We start from the raw sequence: 20,929 nt of genomic DNA on the forward strand, positions 1-20,929 counted from the left end.
CGGGATGGAATCTAAACACTCTTGATCCAATTGTTTGGTCCTTGATAGAGGTGTTTAGCGCAACAAAACAGGCAATCAGACTATGTGGCTTTATCACCCTCACTTAGCCAGAGGAGTTTGACAATAAAAATTTAGGCGCAGCCCCTAGTATCTGAACTAGGGTGATGTAAACACCTGATCGGTTAAGAACCGATTCCTCGCGTAATGCGGAAAAAATCGCTAAAGATTTGAAACCTCCGAAGAGCTGACCGGCTCACGCCGCATCATGACAGTCAGTTTTCGGCTTTCTCCACTGAGGTGCTCATCCGGATAAACCAGGACACAATCGCAGTAGTTCTCCCTTTACTACCCTAGCCGATATAGCGGAACATAAGGTAGTAAGCACAGGAGCCGGGCAAGCCAACTATTGACCAAAGACATGATTCGGAGCCAATGCATATAATGCTAAACTCGGGGTGCCGAACTATACTGCAAAAAGTGTTCGGACTTTGTTGCCGTATTATGGGGCGCGATGAAGCCCCTGCCGGATTAAAGCGTACCAAAGTGCACGGGTGCGATTTGATAAGAAAAAAAGGTAGCAAGCTAGTGTCGCAGAAGTTGGGCCGCAAACTGTTTCCATTATAGTTTGATTAATATGTCAAAACGTATTTGTACAAGTAGTGCAATAAGCAACAGGTCTGTTTAATAAGCCACATCCAAGGGAGAGCTGCGTGCGGGTCCTAAAAACAGGTAAAGTGATTGTTAAAGAGACCACCTAGAAATTCCCTTATACGTCAGTGCTTCTTGCCGTCTTGGTGTATCTATCCTTTGAAAAGGACCGGTGATCAGGCCGTCAGAAAAAGCATGTGGAAAAGAAACCTGAAAAGGATAAAAAAAGAAAAGTGAAAGTATGTGTGTCCGGGGGGGTCGAGCCGTATTATGGATCACAATCTAGTTATGCCTCCGTCTATGCCCATGGTATTTTGAGTGCGTAGTTATGTACGCGCGGTACGAATGCCGCCACTTGGTCGGGACTGGGACGGAGGCCAAATTGCTAGTCGAGCTCTTGACGAGCTGGGTTGTCCTGCTGCAGAGTAGTCCGACTCGTTTGATAGTGTCCGGGAGCTCGGCCGCCGAATTAAGGTTCTGCTTAAAAAGGCCGCTCTGTACTTTCTGCTGCTAAAGCAGCGGTGTGCTCCTCGGTACAGAGGGAGCGTTCCGTGTTTGCATTGACTGTTATGACGTCGCGTGGTCCGGGCATCTTGAGCTTGAGATAAGCGTAGTGTGGCACCGCATTGAATCGAGCAATTGCGGTTCGTCCGAGCAGTGCGTGGTAGCCACTGCGGAAGGGGACAATATCGAAGATCAACTCTTCGCTTCGGAAGTTGTCCGGGGATCCGAAGACAACCTCTAGTGTGATTGAGCCCGTACAATGGGCCTCTACACCTGGTATGACTCCTTTAAAGGTAGTCTTTGTGGGTTTGATCCGTGAGGGGTTAATGCCCATTTTGCCGGCTGTATCCTGATAGAGCAGGTTCAGGCTGCTGCCACCATCCATGAGGACTCGCGTGAGATGGAATCAATCAATTATTGGGTCGAGGACTAGTGCGGCTGAACCGCCATGACGGATACTGGTCAGATGGTCCCTATGATCGAAAGTGATCAGACAGGAAGACCATGGGTTGAACTTTGGGGCGACTGGCTACATCGCGTAGACGTCCCTAAGCGCGCGTTTGCGCTCCCTCTTGGGTATATGGGTAGCGTATATCATGTTCACTGTTTTAACTTGGGGAGGGAACTTCTTCTGTCCTCCTGTGTTCGGCGGATGGGACTCCTCGTCATCGTCCTTGCTTTGCGACCCCTTCTCCTTGTTCTCGGCATTTAACTTGCCGGCCTGTTTAAAAACCCAACAGTCTCTGTTGGTATGGTTGGCTGGTTTGTCTGAGGTGCCATGGATTTGGCATGGACGATCGAGTATGCGGTCCAAGTTGGATGGGCCCGGATTGTTTCTTTTATATGGCTTCTTCCAATGGCCGGACTTGGTGTCGCTGAATCCGGCGTTGACCGCCGTGTCGTCGGTATTGTCACCGTTGCTTCGACGCTTGTGCCTATTGCGTCAGGGCTTGTCGTTGTTGTTTTTGGCCTCAGAGATGCCAGCTTCGCTTGCAGTGTTATTGCTACGGGCTAGCCAACTATCCTCGCCCGCACAAAAGCGGGTCATGAGTGCCGTGAGGGCTGCCATGGACTTCGACTTTTCTTGGCCGAGGTGACGGGCGAGCCATTCGTCGCGGATGCTATGCTTAAAGGCCGCTAGGGCTTCGGCATCTGGGCCGTCGACGATCTGGTTCTTTTTAGTTAGGAACCTGGTCCAGAATTTCCTGGCTGACTCTCCGGGCTGTTGAACTATGTGACTTAAGTCATCAGCATCTGGAGGTCGTACGTATGTACCTTGGAAGTTGTCGCGGAAGGCGTCTTCCAAGTCCTCCCAGCTACCAATAGAGTTTTCAGGCAGACTGTTTAACCAGTGCCGAGCTGGCCTTTTGAGTTTTAGCAGGAGGTATTTGATGGCGTGAAGGTCATCACCGCGGGCCATATGAATATGGAGAAGAAAATCCTCAAACCATACCGCGGGATCGGTTGTTCCATCATATGATTCGATATTTACGGGTTTAAACCCTTCTGGGAATTCATGCTCCATTACTTCGTCAGTGAAGCAGAGGGGGTGTGCGGCGCCTCTGTGTCAGGCCAAGTCATGACGTAGTTCGGATGTAATCTGTCTGCGATTTTTGGCCCGAGCGTGGTTATGTTTGTCACGTCCGGCCAAATGGCCGTCGTCGCGCGTCAGGGCACGCCCCCGCGATCCGTAGATCGATCTGGTCTGACCTGTTCTGTTTTTTTAGGTCCTGCCGTAGGTCATATGTATAACCCCGAGCCGTTTTGTCTCTTCCTTTATGGTGAGGTGGGACGGGCTGGTGTTCGGATTGAGGTGCCGCTTTATCCTGGCCACGTGGTGGTCGGTCAGCCGCATTACACGCTGATGGTACGGGCTCCAACGCCTCATCATCGAATTGGGGTAACAATTTGCGCATCGGGTAACTCTTAGTTGGGCGATCGAGGCCATATTCCTCGGCAGCCAGGACATTAGTCCATCTGTCGTTGAGCAGGTCTTCATCAGGTTGAAGCTGCTGCTGCTTCTTTTTTAGGTTCCTCGCAGTGGCTACTATTAGCCGGCGCTTAAAGCGCTCCTGCTCGAGAGTTTCCTCAGGCACGATGAAATCCTCTTTGCCGAGGCTCACCTCATCCTCAGGGTGTGGAAGATAATTACTGTCCTCCGAGTCTTCGTTTATGGCCTGTTCATCAGGGCTGACTCGCCCGTCCTCCCGTTCGTCCTGTTCGGAGGTTGGCTCAACGGGGTATTCCTTGTCTTCAGCATCGTCCGGAGTATTGTTATCTCTCGTGCCGGTGTCGCTATCTTTTCCACGGCGTGATTTAGAGCGGCCGCTGACGTCGGTGTTTTGGCTGTGTCTCAGGAGGTTTATCCTCGACTGGATCCTTCTCGTTATCGCCATTGTTCTCTTTAGGTGTATCCACCATGTACATGTCGTACGAAGAAGTGGTGGTCCAGCGCCTGGTAAACGGTGGGTTTTGGCCCTGCTCCTCTTCGGCATCGTCGTCCATACCGTCGATGTCTTCGGAGCCGTAATCGAGCATGTTGGTTAAGTCTTCGACAGTGGCTATGAAGTGGGAGGTGGGTGGGAAGCGAAATTCCCCATCATCAGCCCCCAGCTCAAACCGGATATAATTCAGATGTGAGTCCCCTGCTAAGGAGAGGGTTTTTAATGAGTTTAGCACATCACCTAAAGGTGAGTGCCGGAAGATGTCCGCGGCGCTGAATTCGACGATCGGCGCCCGATCAGCCTCGATGACCGTGGATGCACGTGGTTCGGAACCTATGGCCGGAGACGAATCCGAGGTTCCGGTGACGCAGATCCCGCTCGAGGTTGGTTCTGTGTGCGGCTCCAACGCCGCTGAGTCTGCGGCCATTGATCTACAACAACATAGATATGCAAAAACTATCATGTACTAAGTTCATGATAAATTAAAGTTCAATTAATCATATTACTTAAGAACTCCCACTTAGATAGACATCCCTCTAGTCATCTAAATGATCACGTGATCCATATCAACTAAACCATGTCCGTTCATCACGTGAGATGGAGTAGTCATCAATGGTGAACATCTCTATGTTGATCATATCTACTATATGATTCACGTTTGACCTTTTGGTCTCCAGTGTTCCGAGGCCATGTCTGTACATGCCAGGCTCGTCAGGTTTAACCCGAGTATTCCGCATGTACAAAACTTTCTTGCACCCGTTGTATGTGAACGTAGAGCCTATCACACCCGATCATCACGTGGTGTCTCAGCATGACGAACTGTCGCAACGGTGCATACTCAGGGAGAACACTTATACCTTGAAATTTTAGTTAAGGGATCATCTTATAATGCTACCGCTGTACTAAGCAAAATAAGATGCATAAAAAATAAACATCACATGCAATCAAAATATGTGACATGATATGGCCATCATCATCTTGTGCTTTCGATCTCCATCTCCAAAGCATCGTCATGATCTCCATCATCACTGGCTTGACACCTTGATCTCCATTGTAGCGTCGTGGTCGTCTCGCCAAATATTGCTTCTACAACTATCACTAACGCATAGTGATAAAGTAAAGCAATTACATGGCGTTTGCATTTCATACAATAAAGAGACAACCATAAGGCTCCTGCAGGTTGCCAGTAACTTTTACAAAACATGATCATTTCATACAATAACATATATCACATCATGTCTTGACCATATCACATCACAGCATGCCCTGCAAAAACAAGTTAGACGTCCTCTACTTTGTTGTTGCAAGTTTTACGTGGCTGCTACGGTCTTCTAGCAAGAACTGTTCATACCTACGCATGAAAACCACAATGGTGATTTATCAAGTTTGTTGTTTTAACCTTCAACAGGGACCGGCCGGAGTCAAATTCGATTCAACTAAAGTAGGAGAAACAGACACCCACCAGCCACCTTTATGCAAAACTAGTTGTATGTCTGTTGGTGGAACCAGTCTCATGAACATGGTCATGTAAGGTTGGTCCGGGCCGCTTCATCCAACAATACCGCCGAATTAAAATAATACATTGGTGGTGAGCAGTATGATGATCACCGCCCACAACTCTTTGTGTTCTACTCGTGCATATCATCTACGCATAGACCTGGCTCTGATGCCACTGTTGGGAAACGTAGCATGCAATTTCAAAAAAATTCCTACGCTCACGCAAGATCTATCTAGGAGATGCATAGCAACGATAAGGGAAGAGTATGTCTACATACCCTCGTAGACCGAAAGCGGAATCATTTGACAACGCGGTTGATGTAGTCGAACTTCTTCTCGTTCCGACCGATCGAGCACCGAACGTACGACACCTCTGAGTTCTGCACACGTTCAGCTCGATGACGTCCCTAGAACTCTTGATCCAGCAAAGTGTCGAGGAAGTAGATGAGTTCGGTCAGCACGGCGGCGTGGTGACGGTGATGGTGAAGTGATCCGTGCAGGGCTTCACATAAGCACTACGAAGATATGACTGGAGGCGTAAACTGTGGAGGGGGCGCCGCACATGGCTAACAATTGTTGGTGTGTGTTCTAGGCGCCCCCTCCGCATGTATATATAGGTGGAAGGGGGAGGGGAGCTGCCATGGGGCGCCCCAAGTAGGAGGAATCCTACTTGGGGGCCTAGTCCAATTCCCCCCCCCCCCCTTCCTTTTACCGGAGGGGAAAAAAGGAAGAGAGGGAGAGGAAAGGAAGGGGGAGGCCGACTCCCCCCCTTTCCTTCTCCCACTTGGCTGGCGGCCTAGGAGGGGTGCGCCAGCCCCTTGTGGGCTGGTGTGCCCCTTCCCCTCTGGCCCATTAACCTCCCGGGGGTTCCGGTAACCCCTCCGGTACTTCGATAAATACCCGATACACTTTGGAACACTTCCGGTGTCCGAATACTGTCATCCTATATATCAATGATTACCTCTCGACCATTTCGAGACTCCTCGTCATGTCCATGATATCATCCAGTACTCCGAACAATATTCGGTCACCAAATCACATAACTCATATAATACAAAATCGTCATCGAACGTTAAGCGTGTGGACCCTACGAGTTCAAGAACTATGTAGACATGACCGAGACACCTCTCCGGTTAATAACCAATAGCGGAACCTGGATGCTCATATTGGTTCCTACATATTCTATGAAGATCTTTATCGGTCGAACCGTAATGACAACATACATTATTCCCTTTTTCTTCGGTATGTTACTTGCCCGAGATTCGATCGTCGGTATCATCATACCTAGTTCAATATCGTTACCGGGAAGTCTCTTTACTTATTCTGTAATACATCATCCCGCAACTAACTCATTAGTCACATTGCTTGCAAGGCTTCTTATGATGTGTATTACCGAGAGGGCCCAGAGATACCTCTCCGATACTCGGAGTGACAAATCCTAATCTCGATCTATGCCAACCCAACAAACACCTTCGGAGATACCCATAGAGCATCTTTATAATCACCCAGTTACGTTGTGACGTCTGATAGCACACAAGGTATTCCTCCGGTATCGGGGGGTTGCATAATCTCGTAGTCAAAGGAATATGTATATGACATGAAGAAAGCAATAGCAATAAAACTGAACGATCAATATGTTAAGCTAACGGATGGGTCTTGTCCATCACATCATTCTCCTAATGATGTGATCTCGTTCATCAAATGACAACACATGTCTATTGTTAGGACTTAACCATCTTTGATTAACGAGCTAGTCTAGTAGAGGATTACTAGGGACACGGTGGTTTGTCTATGTATCCAAACATGTAACAAGTTTCCGGTTAATACAATTCTAGCATGACTAATAAACATTTATCATGAATAAGGAAATATAAAATAACAACTTTATTATTGCCTCTAGAGCATATTTCCTTCAGTTCCTCCTACTTCATACAGCCAACTCTCATGTTGTAGGTTTGTCTTTTGAATCGTCCTGTACGCAGACCTAACAGTAAAACTTCCACGGGTTTCCCTGCTCCAAGCCCAAAAATACTCCACCCTCCTAGTACACAGGGGAATGCTGAATATAGCTTGTGCATCAAATGGTGTGAAAGTTTCCCGTATTAAATGTTCTTTCCAGGACGAGGTTTTCTGCTCAATCAACTCAGATACATACATGGGTGGTTCTGCCACAAGTGATGTAATGGGCCGCAGGATTTCCCCCCGAGGGATCCAGTTATGCTCCCATATAAGTGTATCTTCTCCTGTACCTATTCTCCATATCACTCCTTGCTGCATGATGTCTCTACCATCCAGGATAGCACGCCAAATTTGTGATGGATGAGATCCCAACTCCGCATGTAAAAGATCACAATCCGGATAGTAGACCGATTTTAGGATCCGTGAGCTGAGTGATTCAGGGCTATTCAAAAGCCTCCATGCTTGTCTGGCGAGGAGTGCTAAATTGAAGACCTCAAGATCTCTAAACCCTAGGCCTCCCATGTGCTTCGGCCTAGTCATAATATCCCAAGACACCCAGGCTGGTTTCCTTCGTCCCTGCTTACTACCCCACCAGAACTGCCTAATGATGGATGTGACGTTCTCAGATAAACCTCTGGGAAGTCTGAAACATGCCATTGAGTATACCGGATAGCATGGGCGACGGATTTGATAAGAACCTCCTTTCCTGCCGCCGACAAAAGCTTCTCCATCCACCCTTTAACTTTCTCCCACACACAGTCTCGTAGATACTTAAAAGCACCGTTTTTTAGTGCACGTACAGGAGAGAGGTGTTCATATGGGCCAGAGGAAACAAGGCCCAATGGAAAATAAAACTGAGAAAGAAAAGGAGAAAATGGAGAAGGATGGTGGCTGGCTGGGAATATCCTATATGACACTCGTTGCGGCAAATTGTCGCTGAAACACACAGGGAACAAGTCCGAGCGAACGATATGGGCCGGTCCATTTTCACTTGCATTAACGTGCTACATGATTATGGTTTTGGGAACCTACTATAAAGGTCCTAAACCGGACTTCTTGTGCTTTTTTCGTTTTTTCCCCGTTTCTTTCTTTCTTGCTTTTTCTTTATCATGTTTTTTTCCTTTTTTCCCTTTTCCTTTTTTTGGTTTATGTTTCTTTTTTTCCATGTTTTTTCCAATTTTCTTTGTCAAATTTATTTTCTTTTTTGAAAAAGTTTGAACTCGAAAATTTAAAAAGTTCCTCTTCTCAAAATCTGTTCATAAATTGAGAAGAAAGTTCCATGTTTAAAAAATGATCAAGTTTTAAAAATGTTCAAGTTTTCAAATATTTGTTCAGAAGTTTAAAAATGTTCCTGCTTTTCAATTTTTTTCACATCTTCAAAAAATGTTCAGGATTTTAATTTTTATTCATGTCTTCAAAAATTGTTCAGAAGTGTAAAAATTGTTCCTGTTTTTCCAATTTTGTTCACAAATGGAAAAAATGTTCGAGAATTAAACAATGATAGTTTTTTTGAAATTTTCGGCATTTTAAGAACTATTCCTGTTTTTCAAACTTTTTTCACGAACTCATAAAATGTTTGAGTATTTCAAGAAATGTTCAGAGGTTTCCAAATTTGTTCAGAATTTTTAAAATTGTTCATTGTTTTAAAAAAAGTTTAGAACTTCGAAAAAATTCACAGTTTCAAAAAATGATCACTTTCTACAAAAATTGTTCGCCCTTTTTGCCTGAAGTTCGAAATTTCACTATTTGTTCGCGTTGTTAAATAATATGTTCACAGTTTTAAAAAAATGTTCCTGCTTTACCAAATTTGTTCACAACGTCAAAAAATGTTCAGGATTTTAAAAAGTTCTTCATGTCTTCGTAAATTGTGCAGAAGTATAAACATTGTTTCTGTTTTTCTGATTTTATTCACAAATGAAAGAAAAGTTTGAGACTTGAAAAAATGATCGTTTTTTGATTTTTTGGAAATTGAAGATTATTCCTGGTTTTCAAAATTTTTTCTCAAACTCAAAAAATGTTTGAGTATATCAAAAAATGGTCAGAGGTTTCCAAATTTGTTCAGAATTTTCAAAAAAAAATCATAGTTTCAAAAAATTATCACTTCCTATAAAAATTGTTCGCCCTTTCTGGATGAAGTTCGAAATTTCACTATTGTTTCGCGTTGTTAAGTAATATGTTCATATTTTCAGAAAATCCCATTTCAGAAAACTTTAAAATTGTAGAATTTGTTTACATCTTTCACAAAATGTTCAGACATGCAAAAACTACTTGCCTTTTAATTTTTTATTTACACTTTGCAAGAAAATTGTTCAATTTTTTTGAAAAGGTGTTCATATCTGGCGCTGTGGTTAGTTGTTAAACTTTAGCGCTGCATTTTACCAATGTATTATCGTGCAGTGCATTGGTTAGCGACAGTGCTTCGTAACCCAGTGGTCTGCGGTTCGGGCGCTTGTCATTTTTTTCGTTGTTCCACTTTCCGAGCGGAGCGAACATGCGAGCACGCTAATGGGCCGGCCCATTCCGGGCTTGCTGTATGCATCGCGACTCCAATTTGACCCAGAACGCGTCAAATAGGAGCTCCCGGGCTTAGCCCATGTGGGGAGAAGAAAAAAGGGAGCAACTAATCAAAGACCGCGCCTGAAGCACTCGAAGCTATGCCGGCCCATTCAATTTTTTCCTAGCTAACGCAAAAGTTACTTTATTTCTACTAGAGAAAAAAATATTTTTAATAATTCTAGCTAAAGCAAAAGTTACTTTAGCCCGAATAGATGGTTTTGGCTGCTCTTTGGGTCTCTCTCTATATATAATCTATTCGTTCCTAAAATATGTCTTTTAATGGATTTTAATATGAACTACATACGAATGTATATGGACGTATTTTTAGATTCACTCATTTTGCCCAGTATTTAGTTCATATTTGAAGATCTCAAAAGACCTATATTTAGGAACGGAGAGAGTAGTTTAGAAGTCTACGGATGGGTCAAACGCTAGGCAATTGTGGGATTAAAGTGTATAGGAGAGAGAGGAAGTTGGTTCTTTACATGGGCCAGAGGAAACAAGGCCCAATGGAAAATAAATCTGAGAAAGAAAAGAAAAAAAATGGAGATGGACGGTGGCCGGCTGGGCTTAGCCTATGTGGGGAGAAAAAAAAGGTGCAACTAATCAAAGAGCGCACCTGAACCACTCGAAGGTGGGCCGGCCCATTCTATTTTTTTCCTGTGTATAGAAACATCAAAAAGGTATGAGAGATGGGATTCAAACCCGGAATCTCTTCATTACGAGCGCTCCGAACCAACCACTGCACCACTCAACGCTTCGTGCCACGTACCTTGTTTTCTTACACTTAGTTATTTTTGGTTCGCTTTCTTATTCGTTTTCTTCTTTCCTTTTTTTCTTCTTCCTTTTTCTTTCCTTTTCCTTTTTTCTGGTACCTTTTCCTTCTTTTTCATCGATTTTGATGAACTTTTTCATTTTGGAATTATTATTTTTTCAAATTTGGTGTTTTGCCTTTTCAAATCAATGTTTTTTTATTTTATATTATCGATGAACTTTTTATCAAATTCGACAATTTTTTTTGAAATGGATAATGTTTTTTCAAATTCGATGAACTTTTTTCAATTTGTGAACATTTTGTCAAAGTTGTTGTCCATTTTGTGAACTACAGGATACACTACGCGTTGAGAACTAAAATTAAAAATACATATGACTTATTATATTTGATTATGTATACTTGTAATAATATTTATTATAGTTGTAAGAATATTAAATAAATATAATTAGAAAAATTGAATGGAATTTTTTCCATGCATGGTTGAATTTTGTGATGGGTTTATTTTTCATGCATGATTGCACAATGAAGTGGGCCTTATCCCATTTATAATGATGAGTGGCATGCTTGCATGTTGAGATAAATAAGTTAGTGGGGATGGCTCTCTTGGGTATATAGGATTTAGATGATTTCCGATGAATTTTTTTCAAGTTTGATCAACTTTTTTTTCAAAATCTATGAACTTTTCCAATTTGATGAAACTTTTCCTCAAAATCGGTGAACTGTTTTCAAAAATCGATGAACCCTTTTTAAAACTAATGAACCTTTTTTAAAATTGATAATCTTTTTTCGAAAATCAGTGTGCTTTTTTTAAATTCATTCACTTTCCTCATTTTCCAGTTCAGGATTTTTTAAATTTTCTTTTTGTGAATTCTTTTCAAGCTTATTATTCTTTTACCAAATTTTATGAACAATTTCCTAAAGTCAATAGTCAACCAGTTAGCAGGTGAACTGGTCAATCAGGGAGATCTCACGTTTGAGCGAGCGCAACGATCGAATTTTTTTTTACGGGAGCTCAACGACTGTTAGCGGAACGAGCGGAACTGCCACCATTTATTCGCGTTTTAACGGGCCGGCCTGCTCTGCGTCGCGCGTGGGCGCCAGCGTCGCTAAGCGGCGCACGAGGTCCCCTCCTTCTGGGTATTCCCTAAACGACGCCCACCCCCCTTCTTCATGGGTCGGCCCGTTCATTATTATTTTTCTATTAAATTCCTAAAAAAAAGTGCAAGGGGATGATTCGAACTCGAAACCTCTTCTTTCACGGAGAAAGACAGTAACCGCTACGACGACTCTATCCCTTTTGACCACATACTGCGTTTTTGCCTTCTAATTCTTTATTCAGTTAATGGAAGCGGTTATTTGTTTTTATTGACCGGTTTTTGTTTGGTTTTTCCCTTTGTCTTTCTTTACCTTTTCTTCCAAAAAGTCATGAACTTTTCCCAAAATTGATGAAGTTTTTTCATATTTTTGCTAAACTTTTTTTGAAATTGATGAACTTTTTACAAATTTTGATGAACTTTTAACAAATTTCGTTGAATTTTTTTCGAAATTCAATGAGCTTTTGTCAGATTTTGTGAATTTTCTGAAAATAGATGAACTTTTTTATGAACATTTTAAAAATCTGTGAAGTCTTTTTGAGAATCGGTGAACTTTTTTTGTCAAAATCTATGATTTTTTTTTCAAAATCGATGAATATTATTTAAAAATCAATGATGTTTTCCTGATTTTGTGAATTTTTTTGACAATCGAGGAACTCTTTAATTTTCATGAACTTTTTGAATTCGTGAATTTTTCTGAATACATAAACTTTTTTCAAATTCATGGTTCTTTTTTAAATCTGTGGACTTTCAAATTTTGTTCAGTTTTTCTCAAAAGAAGTCATGTTTTTCTATAATGTTTTCAAATAATTAATGAAATATATGTGGTAATGTAGTTCGATAAATAGTGTGGCCACAATATTTTATTCTTATAATGTGTCGGGCTGCAAGTGCCCATTAGCTCTAGTGGTTATCCAACCACATATTTGAGGTAAGCAGCGCGAGTTTAATTCCACACCAGAACCAAAAAATTTGGCATCTTTTTTCGCCCTATAAATAAATTGTGCTGCTACGTGTTCGTCGGCCGGCCCATCAGCATGCTGTAGTGAGCGCTCATTGCGTCAACCAGCGCATAAGGCACCCTATAGGAGCTCCCTCCTTCGAGAGCCTCCCCAAGGGTCACTTGAGGTGGCTGAGGTGCGCTCTCAGCCCTCGCTACGTGTCGCGCTCTGAACGTTCCCTTCGTATTTTGTTTGTTTTTTATTTTTCTGCATGCATTTTCAGCTTTTAGAAGATTAGTTTGGGGTTTTCCACGACATTTTTTAGGTTAAAAAATCAAAAAAATGATGCGAAAAAAATGTGTTTTTCTTCCGCGAGAGGCACGGCCGTGCTTCTCGTAAAAGGAAAAAAACTTTTTTTTCTACGACGAGAGGCACATATTTGCTTTCGTGAGAGGCACGGACGTGCCTCTAGAAAAGGAAAAAATGTGTTGGATTGTTTTCCGCGAGAGGCACGGCCGTGCCTCTCACAAAAGGAAAAAAAACACATTTTCCTTTTTCTTCTACCATGGCACGGATTTCCTTCTGCGAGAGGCACGACCATGCCTCTCGGAAAGGGAAAGAAAAATGAGTTTTTTCCTTCCGCGAGAGGTACATATTTACTTCTTATGAAGGCATAAATTTGATTAAGCGAGATGCACGGTCGTGCCACTTGCAAAAGAACATGTTTTTTTACCATGCATTGATTTACTCCTCGTGGATGCACGGATTTGCTTCCACGAGGGGCACGGCCATGCCTCTCGGAAAGGAAAAAATGTGCTCCTGGTTCGGTTCTCTTAGTACGGTTTTTTCGTGAAAAAATTTCGTAGAAATCTATTAACATGGGATCTAGTTTTGAAGATTTCGACATGAGGAATCCGACGGTGAAAACAGTTCGAGATTTGAACGCACGGTTTGAGAGATAAAACGTTTTGAATAAATAAATCTAGAAAAAAAGGGAAAACTCCCGTTATGCGAGAAATGGCGTACATGCTGTGCGACACTTATCGCAACCTGGGGAGGTAAAATTGACCTTTGCAAAGAGTGCTCCTTAACTAGTGAAAAAAAAGGCTGGGCGCCACTGCTGGAATTCAGCCTGATGGGCCTGGGTGCTGCACTGCACGCTGTGCGAGAGATAGACATGGGCCACTAACTTTATTAAGCCGGATGAACACTATTCACAGATTTTTTATTTAATTCACAGAGATGGTTTTGGGGTCCCAAATAAATACAAATAACTTTGAAAAAATTCCAGAAAATTCACATAAATACTTAGGCTCATAAAAAGCTTTGTAAACATTTATTCTGGCCTAATATAGTTTATTTAAAACATTTTTCAGTAATAAAGTCAATTTGACTCTTATAAACCGTTCTCAAGCAAACTTTAATAATACCAAGTAATATTGTAATAATTTTCCAACTATTTTGTATATTGAAGGTATCATATTACCTTCTCTCATTTTATTATATTCTTGAGTTGGATTTTGTAAACAATAAAATTCAAATATGATCCAAAAGAAATATCCAGGAAAATCATTTTATTTCCTCTATGTTTAAATTCAGATAAATTCTCAAAACTTCCAAATTCCACTCAAATTCAAATAATAAAACAAGCCAATCTTCAATTTATTTTTATTTATATAACATTCCAAAATTTAGAATTTTGGGATATTACATGCCATGTCATTAAGGTTGTTAGTGAGCATTACACTTTTGTCCGCTTCATATCTTTTGACCTTTGTTTTTACCTCGTTCACTAATTATACCTCGTGTCTTCGTGTTCTTCCTATAAAATGGTGGATATATGTAAGGATCCGCAAGTTATGTGCACATTTCTCACATATATTCTTGATAGCGTGAACGAGTTGTTTGTAGACCCGTATGCAAACTACATTATGCAGGTAAATTCTAAATTGTTTTGTAATTGATGAAATAATATCTAAGAGAAACATACACTTTACCTATGTTTTATGGACAAGTTGCATCACATTATTGAGCATGGAGGGCCTCAAAACCGAGAAACTATTGTTCCAAAATTAGCTGGCTAGTAGTACACATGATCCACCAAAAGCACTGTTCCAAAGACATTCGGAAGTGCTTAATCTACGACAGCCAACATGATTGCAGGCAGTCATAACTAAGATCCTCTAGGTGGGAGGTGGTCAAACTGTTGATCGTCTCTTGGTCTATGCTTCTTAAAAATCTTAACTCTGCATGCCTAGAGAGATGTACATGACTAATCTTGTGTGGTTGCATGATCTTGCAGGGAATGATGATCCAACAATATGCCAACTATGTTGTGCAGAGGATGATTGAAGTGGTTAATGGGTTACATTTCAACATGATAGTGGATGTGGTGGGGCGCAACATGGTCACATTGGTAAAATACACAACATGAGGCACATCATAATGCAAGTCAACATGCTCGTCCAAGCTACAGCAGGGTTCTCTAGCTCCCTTGCACTAGCTTCACCCCATTTATATAGTTTTTTTGTAGAATAGTTCACTTTCTATGTGTCTCTTCTTCTTCCTTACTTAGTGATTGAAAGTAATTGCAGTTTAGTGAAAATAGGTACTTCTATTTTCCATTAGGTGAACTCTGTTGTTTCTATAAGAGAATAACAAGAATACATATAACCTCCTCTAGTATAAAGACTTGCTAGGATCTCAATTTATTCATTGTAACAACTATAGTATGGGCCACTACTGATGGAAAAAATGCCCCCTCTATTGACAGGAGAGCCTCCCATCTCCGTGGGTATGTCAGAGAAGTTCGCTCCACCGAGGGGCGGCCCACCCTATAGTAGCGGCCCATCCCACTTGTGATCCCAAGCTTACTGACTATAAGTGAGGATCACGTCCACTGCCAAGCATCTTTGTAAGTGCCTATTGGTGGTGATCACAAAAACATTTTCTGCAGATGCGGCTGTAGTTGCTTGTAGTGCCTGAAAAACTCATAGTGCATCTTAATTGCCTAGGTGGATTTTGGTAATTAATGTCAACATGTCAGAAAAGGCACTAAAAATTATCAAGTGTATTTTATATTAAGTTCCAAAATATGTAACAAGGGAATGAATGACACCCCCTCGTCAATTCTTCATTGACAAGTGTTGGCCAAGCTATGGATTTAGATTTTTATTTTAGTGATTCAAGATCACATTGAATCCATAGTTATACAAATACTATCAAAAGGAGATCTAGGTTGCTAAGTTCAGTTTCTTTTTACACATGCTTAAATATCAAACTCCAAAGCCCTCAAAAGGTCCTCCTTTTTGCCCACTATCCGTCTGCATTTACACTATCCGAAACCTATGAACCTTTTCCATTTAGATCCTCTAAACCACATCTAGAAATAGCTGTTCTAAAACCTTAATAAATCAGAGCTCTAGTGCACTTGCTCTACAGAACCTTCAGAACACTTTGCGCATTCTTCTTGAACTGCTCGGATATTTCGAACATCTTAGTCAGAATTTTTGAACAACCTGAGCTGTTGGCCTTGCAATAAAGTGTGTAATGGCCAGTTTTTTGGTCCATCCAATATTAAGTCCCACCTATCCATCACTTCACTTGAAGCAACAAACAATCAAATCATATTTTCTGAGAGAAAATTCCAAACCATTTAGATCTGTAGAGACATTTGGTTATAACCAAGTGTGACCAAACAACATTAATAATACTCCCTTTGGATGGGAATATAGGCCAGACACAAGAATTTAGGTCGTCGATTTAACTAGTGAAACATGGGAAAACTCTGTTTTTGCCACTCTATCTTTTGCCCACTTCTCTTATGCCACTCTATAATTTGACATTTCACGTTTGCCACTCTTAGCTTTTGATAATACATCACAATTGTCATTCCGTGGCAAATGCAAAATTTTCAGAGTGACAATTGTGATACATTGTCGAAAGCTAAGAGTGGCAAAAGTGAAATGAAAAATTATTGCTTTTGCCATGGAATGACATTTGTTATGTATTGTCAAAAGCTAAGAGTGGCAAAAATGAGATGTCAAATGTTAGCGTGGCATAAGCAAAGTGGGCAAAAGATAGAGTGGCAAAAACAAAATTTTCCCAAACATGTACAATATGCCACAAAAAGTATATGTCTAGAAAATTTGTTGTATAACTTTTATTACACACAATGCATGTTTCTCTAGTCAAATACCGAAAAATGCTTTCGCCCCGCTTTATATATAAAGCAAACCGCCAAGAGCACACATACACGGACTAGTTCAGAACACACACACCCAAGTCACATAACGAGAAGTACAAAGATTCTGCTGAGGGCACAGCTCAACAAGCCCAAAATAAACAAAAAGGACGCGGCCGAGGCAAGGCGTCTAATCCGGCTCCGGGGGTGGCGGCGACAGACGGACGGCCATCGAGCGAAGGTCGGCGATGAAGGCGGTGATGGCGTCGCGGTCCTGAGGGCGGCTAAGCGGCCGCCAAAGCTGCAAGTAACCAGACAGTTTGAAGAGAGCGTTAGTAGCCCATCAAAGAGGAATACGCTGGATCACAAGCTTATTGCGAATCCCAAAGAGTCCACGCTAGAACCCCGATCTCGAGCCACCTAATGTGGCGAGAGGGGGGAGGGGAGTTCTGGAGTTTGGCGAAGAGGTCGGGGAAGTTGGTGTGACACCAATCGCCTCCCACTGCCTCCCTAAAGCAGCTCCACATGAATTGAGCTGAGACACAGGAGAAGAAGATGTGATTCGAATCTTCGGGGGTACCACACATGGGGCAGAGGCCGGACCCAGGGCCATTGCGTTTGCGGATCTCCACCCCAGACGGAATCCTACCGCGGATCCATTGCCACATGAATATCCGAATTTTCAATGGCAAGCGGATGGACCAAACTGCAGGGAGGGGGGGAGGAGCGGAGGAGGGGGCAATGGCCGAGTAGAGGGACTTGGTGGAGAATTGGCCCGAAGGCTCAAGACGCCACCGAACCTCGTCCGGGCCCGCATCCATCGCCGCCTCGTGGAGAGCGACGCAATCAAGCAGCTCAAGCCACACGGCGGCTTCCGGGGGCCCAAATGGCCTCCGGAAGGCGAGGCGCCCTAAGCCAATAAGGGCCCTCTCCACGGAGATTAAGGGGGCGACAGCAATGGAGAAGAGGTCGGGGAAACGGGCCGCAAAGGGGGAGTCTCCCGCCCACCGGTCGAACCAGAACAGCGTCGTTGTACCCGATCCAACCGAGACGGAGGTTCCGATGCGAAGGACGGGAAGCAGTTGGACAACCGATTGCCAAAACTGGGAGCCGCCGGATCTCTGACAAAAGGCGAGGGGCTGTCCGCGCAGGTACTTGTTCCGGATAATGTCAAGCCAGAGACCACCGTGTCCTTGCGAAATGCGCCAGAGCCAGCGGGTGAGGAGGGAGATGTTCATGCGTTTAGAGCACATGATACCGAGGCCTCCCTGTTCTCGGGGCTTGCAGATGTCCGGCCAGCTAACCATGTGGTATTTCTGCTTATTGTTGTCACCCGCCCAAAAGAAACGAGATTGAATTTTGGCGATCTCATGGTGAAGGGTCTCATGGAGGCTATAGAAGCTCATAAGAAACAGGAGGAGGCTAGTGAGGGAGGAATTAGTGAGAATCGTCCAAGCCGCCTTTGACAGCCATCGGCCTTGCCAAGGCTCCATGCGCGTTTGTAACTTGGCGACCGTGGGGCGCAAGTCCGCGACAGTGAGCCGAGAGTCACTGATGGGGGTTCCCAAGTAAGTCGTGGGAAAGGAGCCGAGGCGGCAATTGAGGCGGTTGGCGATGTCAAGGGCTTCAGCCGGAGAGTAGCCCATAACCATCACATCACTCTTGTCGAAGTTGATCTTGAGGCCAGACATTTGTTGGAAGCAGAGAAGAAGGAACTTGAGGTTAGCGATGTCCGTGTCTGAGCCCTCGACCATGATGATGGTGTCGTCGGCGTACTGGAGCATGGAGACCCCGGAGCCGCCCGCCAGATGAGGGGTAATCCCACGAATATGGCCAACAGCTTTGGCCTTATCTAGGATGGCGGCAAGCGCGTCCACCCCCATGTTGAACAGGAACGGAGAGAAAGGATCGCCTTGTCTAACCCCACAGAGGGTGGGGAAGTAAGGACCAATCTCCCCATTGATGTTCACGGCAGTGCGTCCGCAGGACACCATCTGCATCACCCGGGTGATCCAACGATCATCGAAGCCCTTCCGGAGCAAAACTTCCCGACGGAAGGACCAACTAACAGTGTCGTAGGCCTTGTGAAAGTCAATTTTCAGGAAGACCGCCTTGAGGTGTTTAAACCGCACCTCATGGAGGACTTCATGGAGAACTAATACCCCATCCAGGATATACCGCCCTTTCACGAAGGCGGACTGGTTGGGGTGGGTAATGAGGTCTGCTAGCAGGGTTACCCTATTGGCGTACCCCTTTGCCAGAATCCGGAAGATCACATTGATCACCGTGATCGGGCGGAACTGGCGAATGTCGGAGGCCCCCGGCACATTGGGAATGTGCGAGATGATCCCATAGTTGAGGCGACCGAGGTCGATGGTCCCAACGTAGAACTCGTCAAAGATGGCCATGATTTCCGGCTTAATCACATTCCAGAAGGTCTGGAAGAATTTCACCGGAAGGCCGTCCGGACCCGGGGCCGAGGAGGGATTCATGCCTCTAATGGCCGCCCAGACCTCATCCTCCGAGAATGGGGCCGTGAGAGCGACATTCTCTGCAGCGGAGACAAGCTGGCGGCTGGACCAGCAATCGAGGGCCAGAGAAAGGCCGCTCCTAGGAGAGGCAGAGAAAAGGGATCGGTAGAACCCGTCGACATGGATCCTAATGTCGCTTGGGGACTGCAGAAGGGACGGACCGTCCCAGAGGAGGGGGATGGTGTTGCGTCTACGGCGGCCGTTTGCTATGGCCTGAAAGTAGGCCGTGTTCGCGTCGCCCTTCAGGACCCATTTCTGGGAACCCCGCAAGCGCCAGTAAGCTTCCTCGTCCGTGTAGATGATGGAGAGTTGGTCTTTCAGGTCATACCGAGAGAGCCACTCATTAGGGGAGAGGCCGACCGTGTCAGCACGGAGGTCAAGTGCCTGAATGGCGGTCAGCAAGGCCTTTTTTCGCTCGCGGAGATCACGACCCAGGTTGGCACCCCACCCCTTCATGAACTGTCGGCCGCGTTTGGCATAGAGTTGCCAAGAGTCAATAGCAGAGGGGGGAGGTGAGGAAGAGACCTGGTCTCCACCCAGTGAGCCCCAACAGCCTCCACGAATCCAGTTTGGGACAACCAGAATGTCTCAAACCGAAATCGGGGAGGGATCGGAGGACGCTCGTCGGAGGAGGACAAGAGAAGAGGGACGTGGTCGGAGTCAATCCGAGTGATAGCCCGAAGAGAGGCCAGAGGGCAGCAGAGGTCCCATTCCAGGGAGACTAGGACCCGGTCCAGGACGGACTGGGTCGGGGAGGCTTGCCGATTGGTCCAGGTGAACCTGGCACCGATCCTATCTATTTTGCGAAGACCAAGATCGGCAATGCAGTCATTAAACATCTACATACGTGCATAGTTGACATGGTCATTGCTCTTGTCTTCCACGAATCAGAGGAGGTTAAAATCGCCTCCGACAACCACCGACAGGGAGGCCGCAGAGACCTTCCGGTTAAGCTCCTCGAGGAAGGACGCGAATCTACTGTGGTCAGCCGGGCCATAGACGATGATAACCTCCCATTTGAAGTTCAGGGCTCGTTCATAGAGCTCCATACTAACAAAGAACTGGCCCCGGTCCATACTCCCCACCTCGAAGGTGGCATCCTTCACACCTAGAAGGATGCCACCCGAATGGCCGGCGTTCCCACTAGAAGGGAGCCAGTGCCACACAAAGAGGTGGGTGCTCAGCCGGTCAAGCTCTGGCCATGAGAAGTCGGAGCGCATGGTTTCCTGGATCGCCACTATGTCAATATGCTCATCGCGCACGTACTCGATGAGTTGGCGGCGTCGGCCGTCATGGCCGAACCCACAGATGTTCCAGAATAAGGCACGCATTAGGGAGCCATTGGGGGCTGCTTGACCACAGGATGCGGGAGGCGCTTTGGGCGCGGAGAGCGGGTGCGTCCTCGAGGCTCGGCCTCCACCACTGGGGGGCGGCCAGCCGCCCTACGGGGCTGTGACGGGGTAGCCACCGGAGGAGGGCCCGAGGGGATGGAGGGAGCGAGGAGGGTCTGGCGGGCCTCCGCCAACTTCCCATCAAGGATCTCGCGAGCCTGGATGGCCGCAATCTGCACTAAGGGGGGAGCGGATTCCCCCCTGAAAACAATTGCGGAATCTGACGCAACCTTTGCAAGGTGACCTAGAGGAACCGCTTCGAGCGCAGAGAATGAGCAAGTAGAAGCTAAGGGGGGGCGGCTGGCGTACCTAGCTCCAGGTTCCGGGCAGCGGCCCGAAGCTCCGCCCGCTCGGGGATGGGCAGAGCAGGGCTACCGTCCGGCCGGGCGGCCTCAAGCCTGACACT

At 45.0% G+C, this 20,929-nt stretch overlaps 1 protein-coding gene across 1 annotated transcript; it reads right to left on the reverse strand.

The window, feature by feature from the left end:
• Positions 1-20,019: 20,019 nt before the first annotated feature.
• On the reverse strand, positions 20,020-20,463 carry LOC141041234 (uncharacterized). Its single transcript, XM_073507354.1, has one exon. The coding sequence runs from the start codon at positions 20,461-20,463 to the stop codon at positions 20,020-20,022; it is 444 nt and encodes a 147-aa protein (XP_073363455.1).
• Between the last annotated feature and the right edge of the window lie 466 nt (positions 20,464-20,929).

The sequence above is a fragment of the Aegilops tauschii genome, chromosome 2 (genome assembly GCF_002575655.3).
Source record: "Aegilops tauschii subsp. strangulata cultivar AL8/78 chromosome 2, Aet v6.0, whole genome shotgun sequence".
NCBI lineage: Eukaryota > Viridiplantae > Streptophyta > Magnoliopsida > Poales > Poaceae > Aegilops > Aegilops tauschii.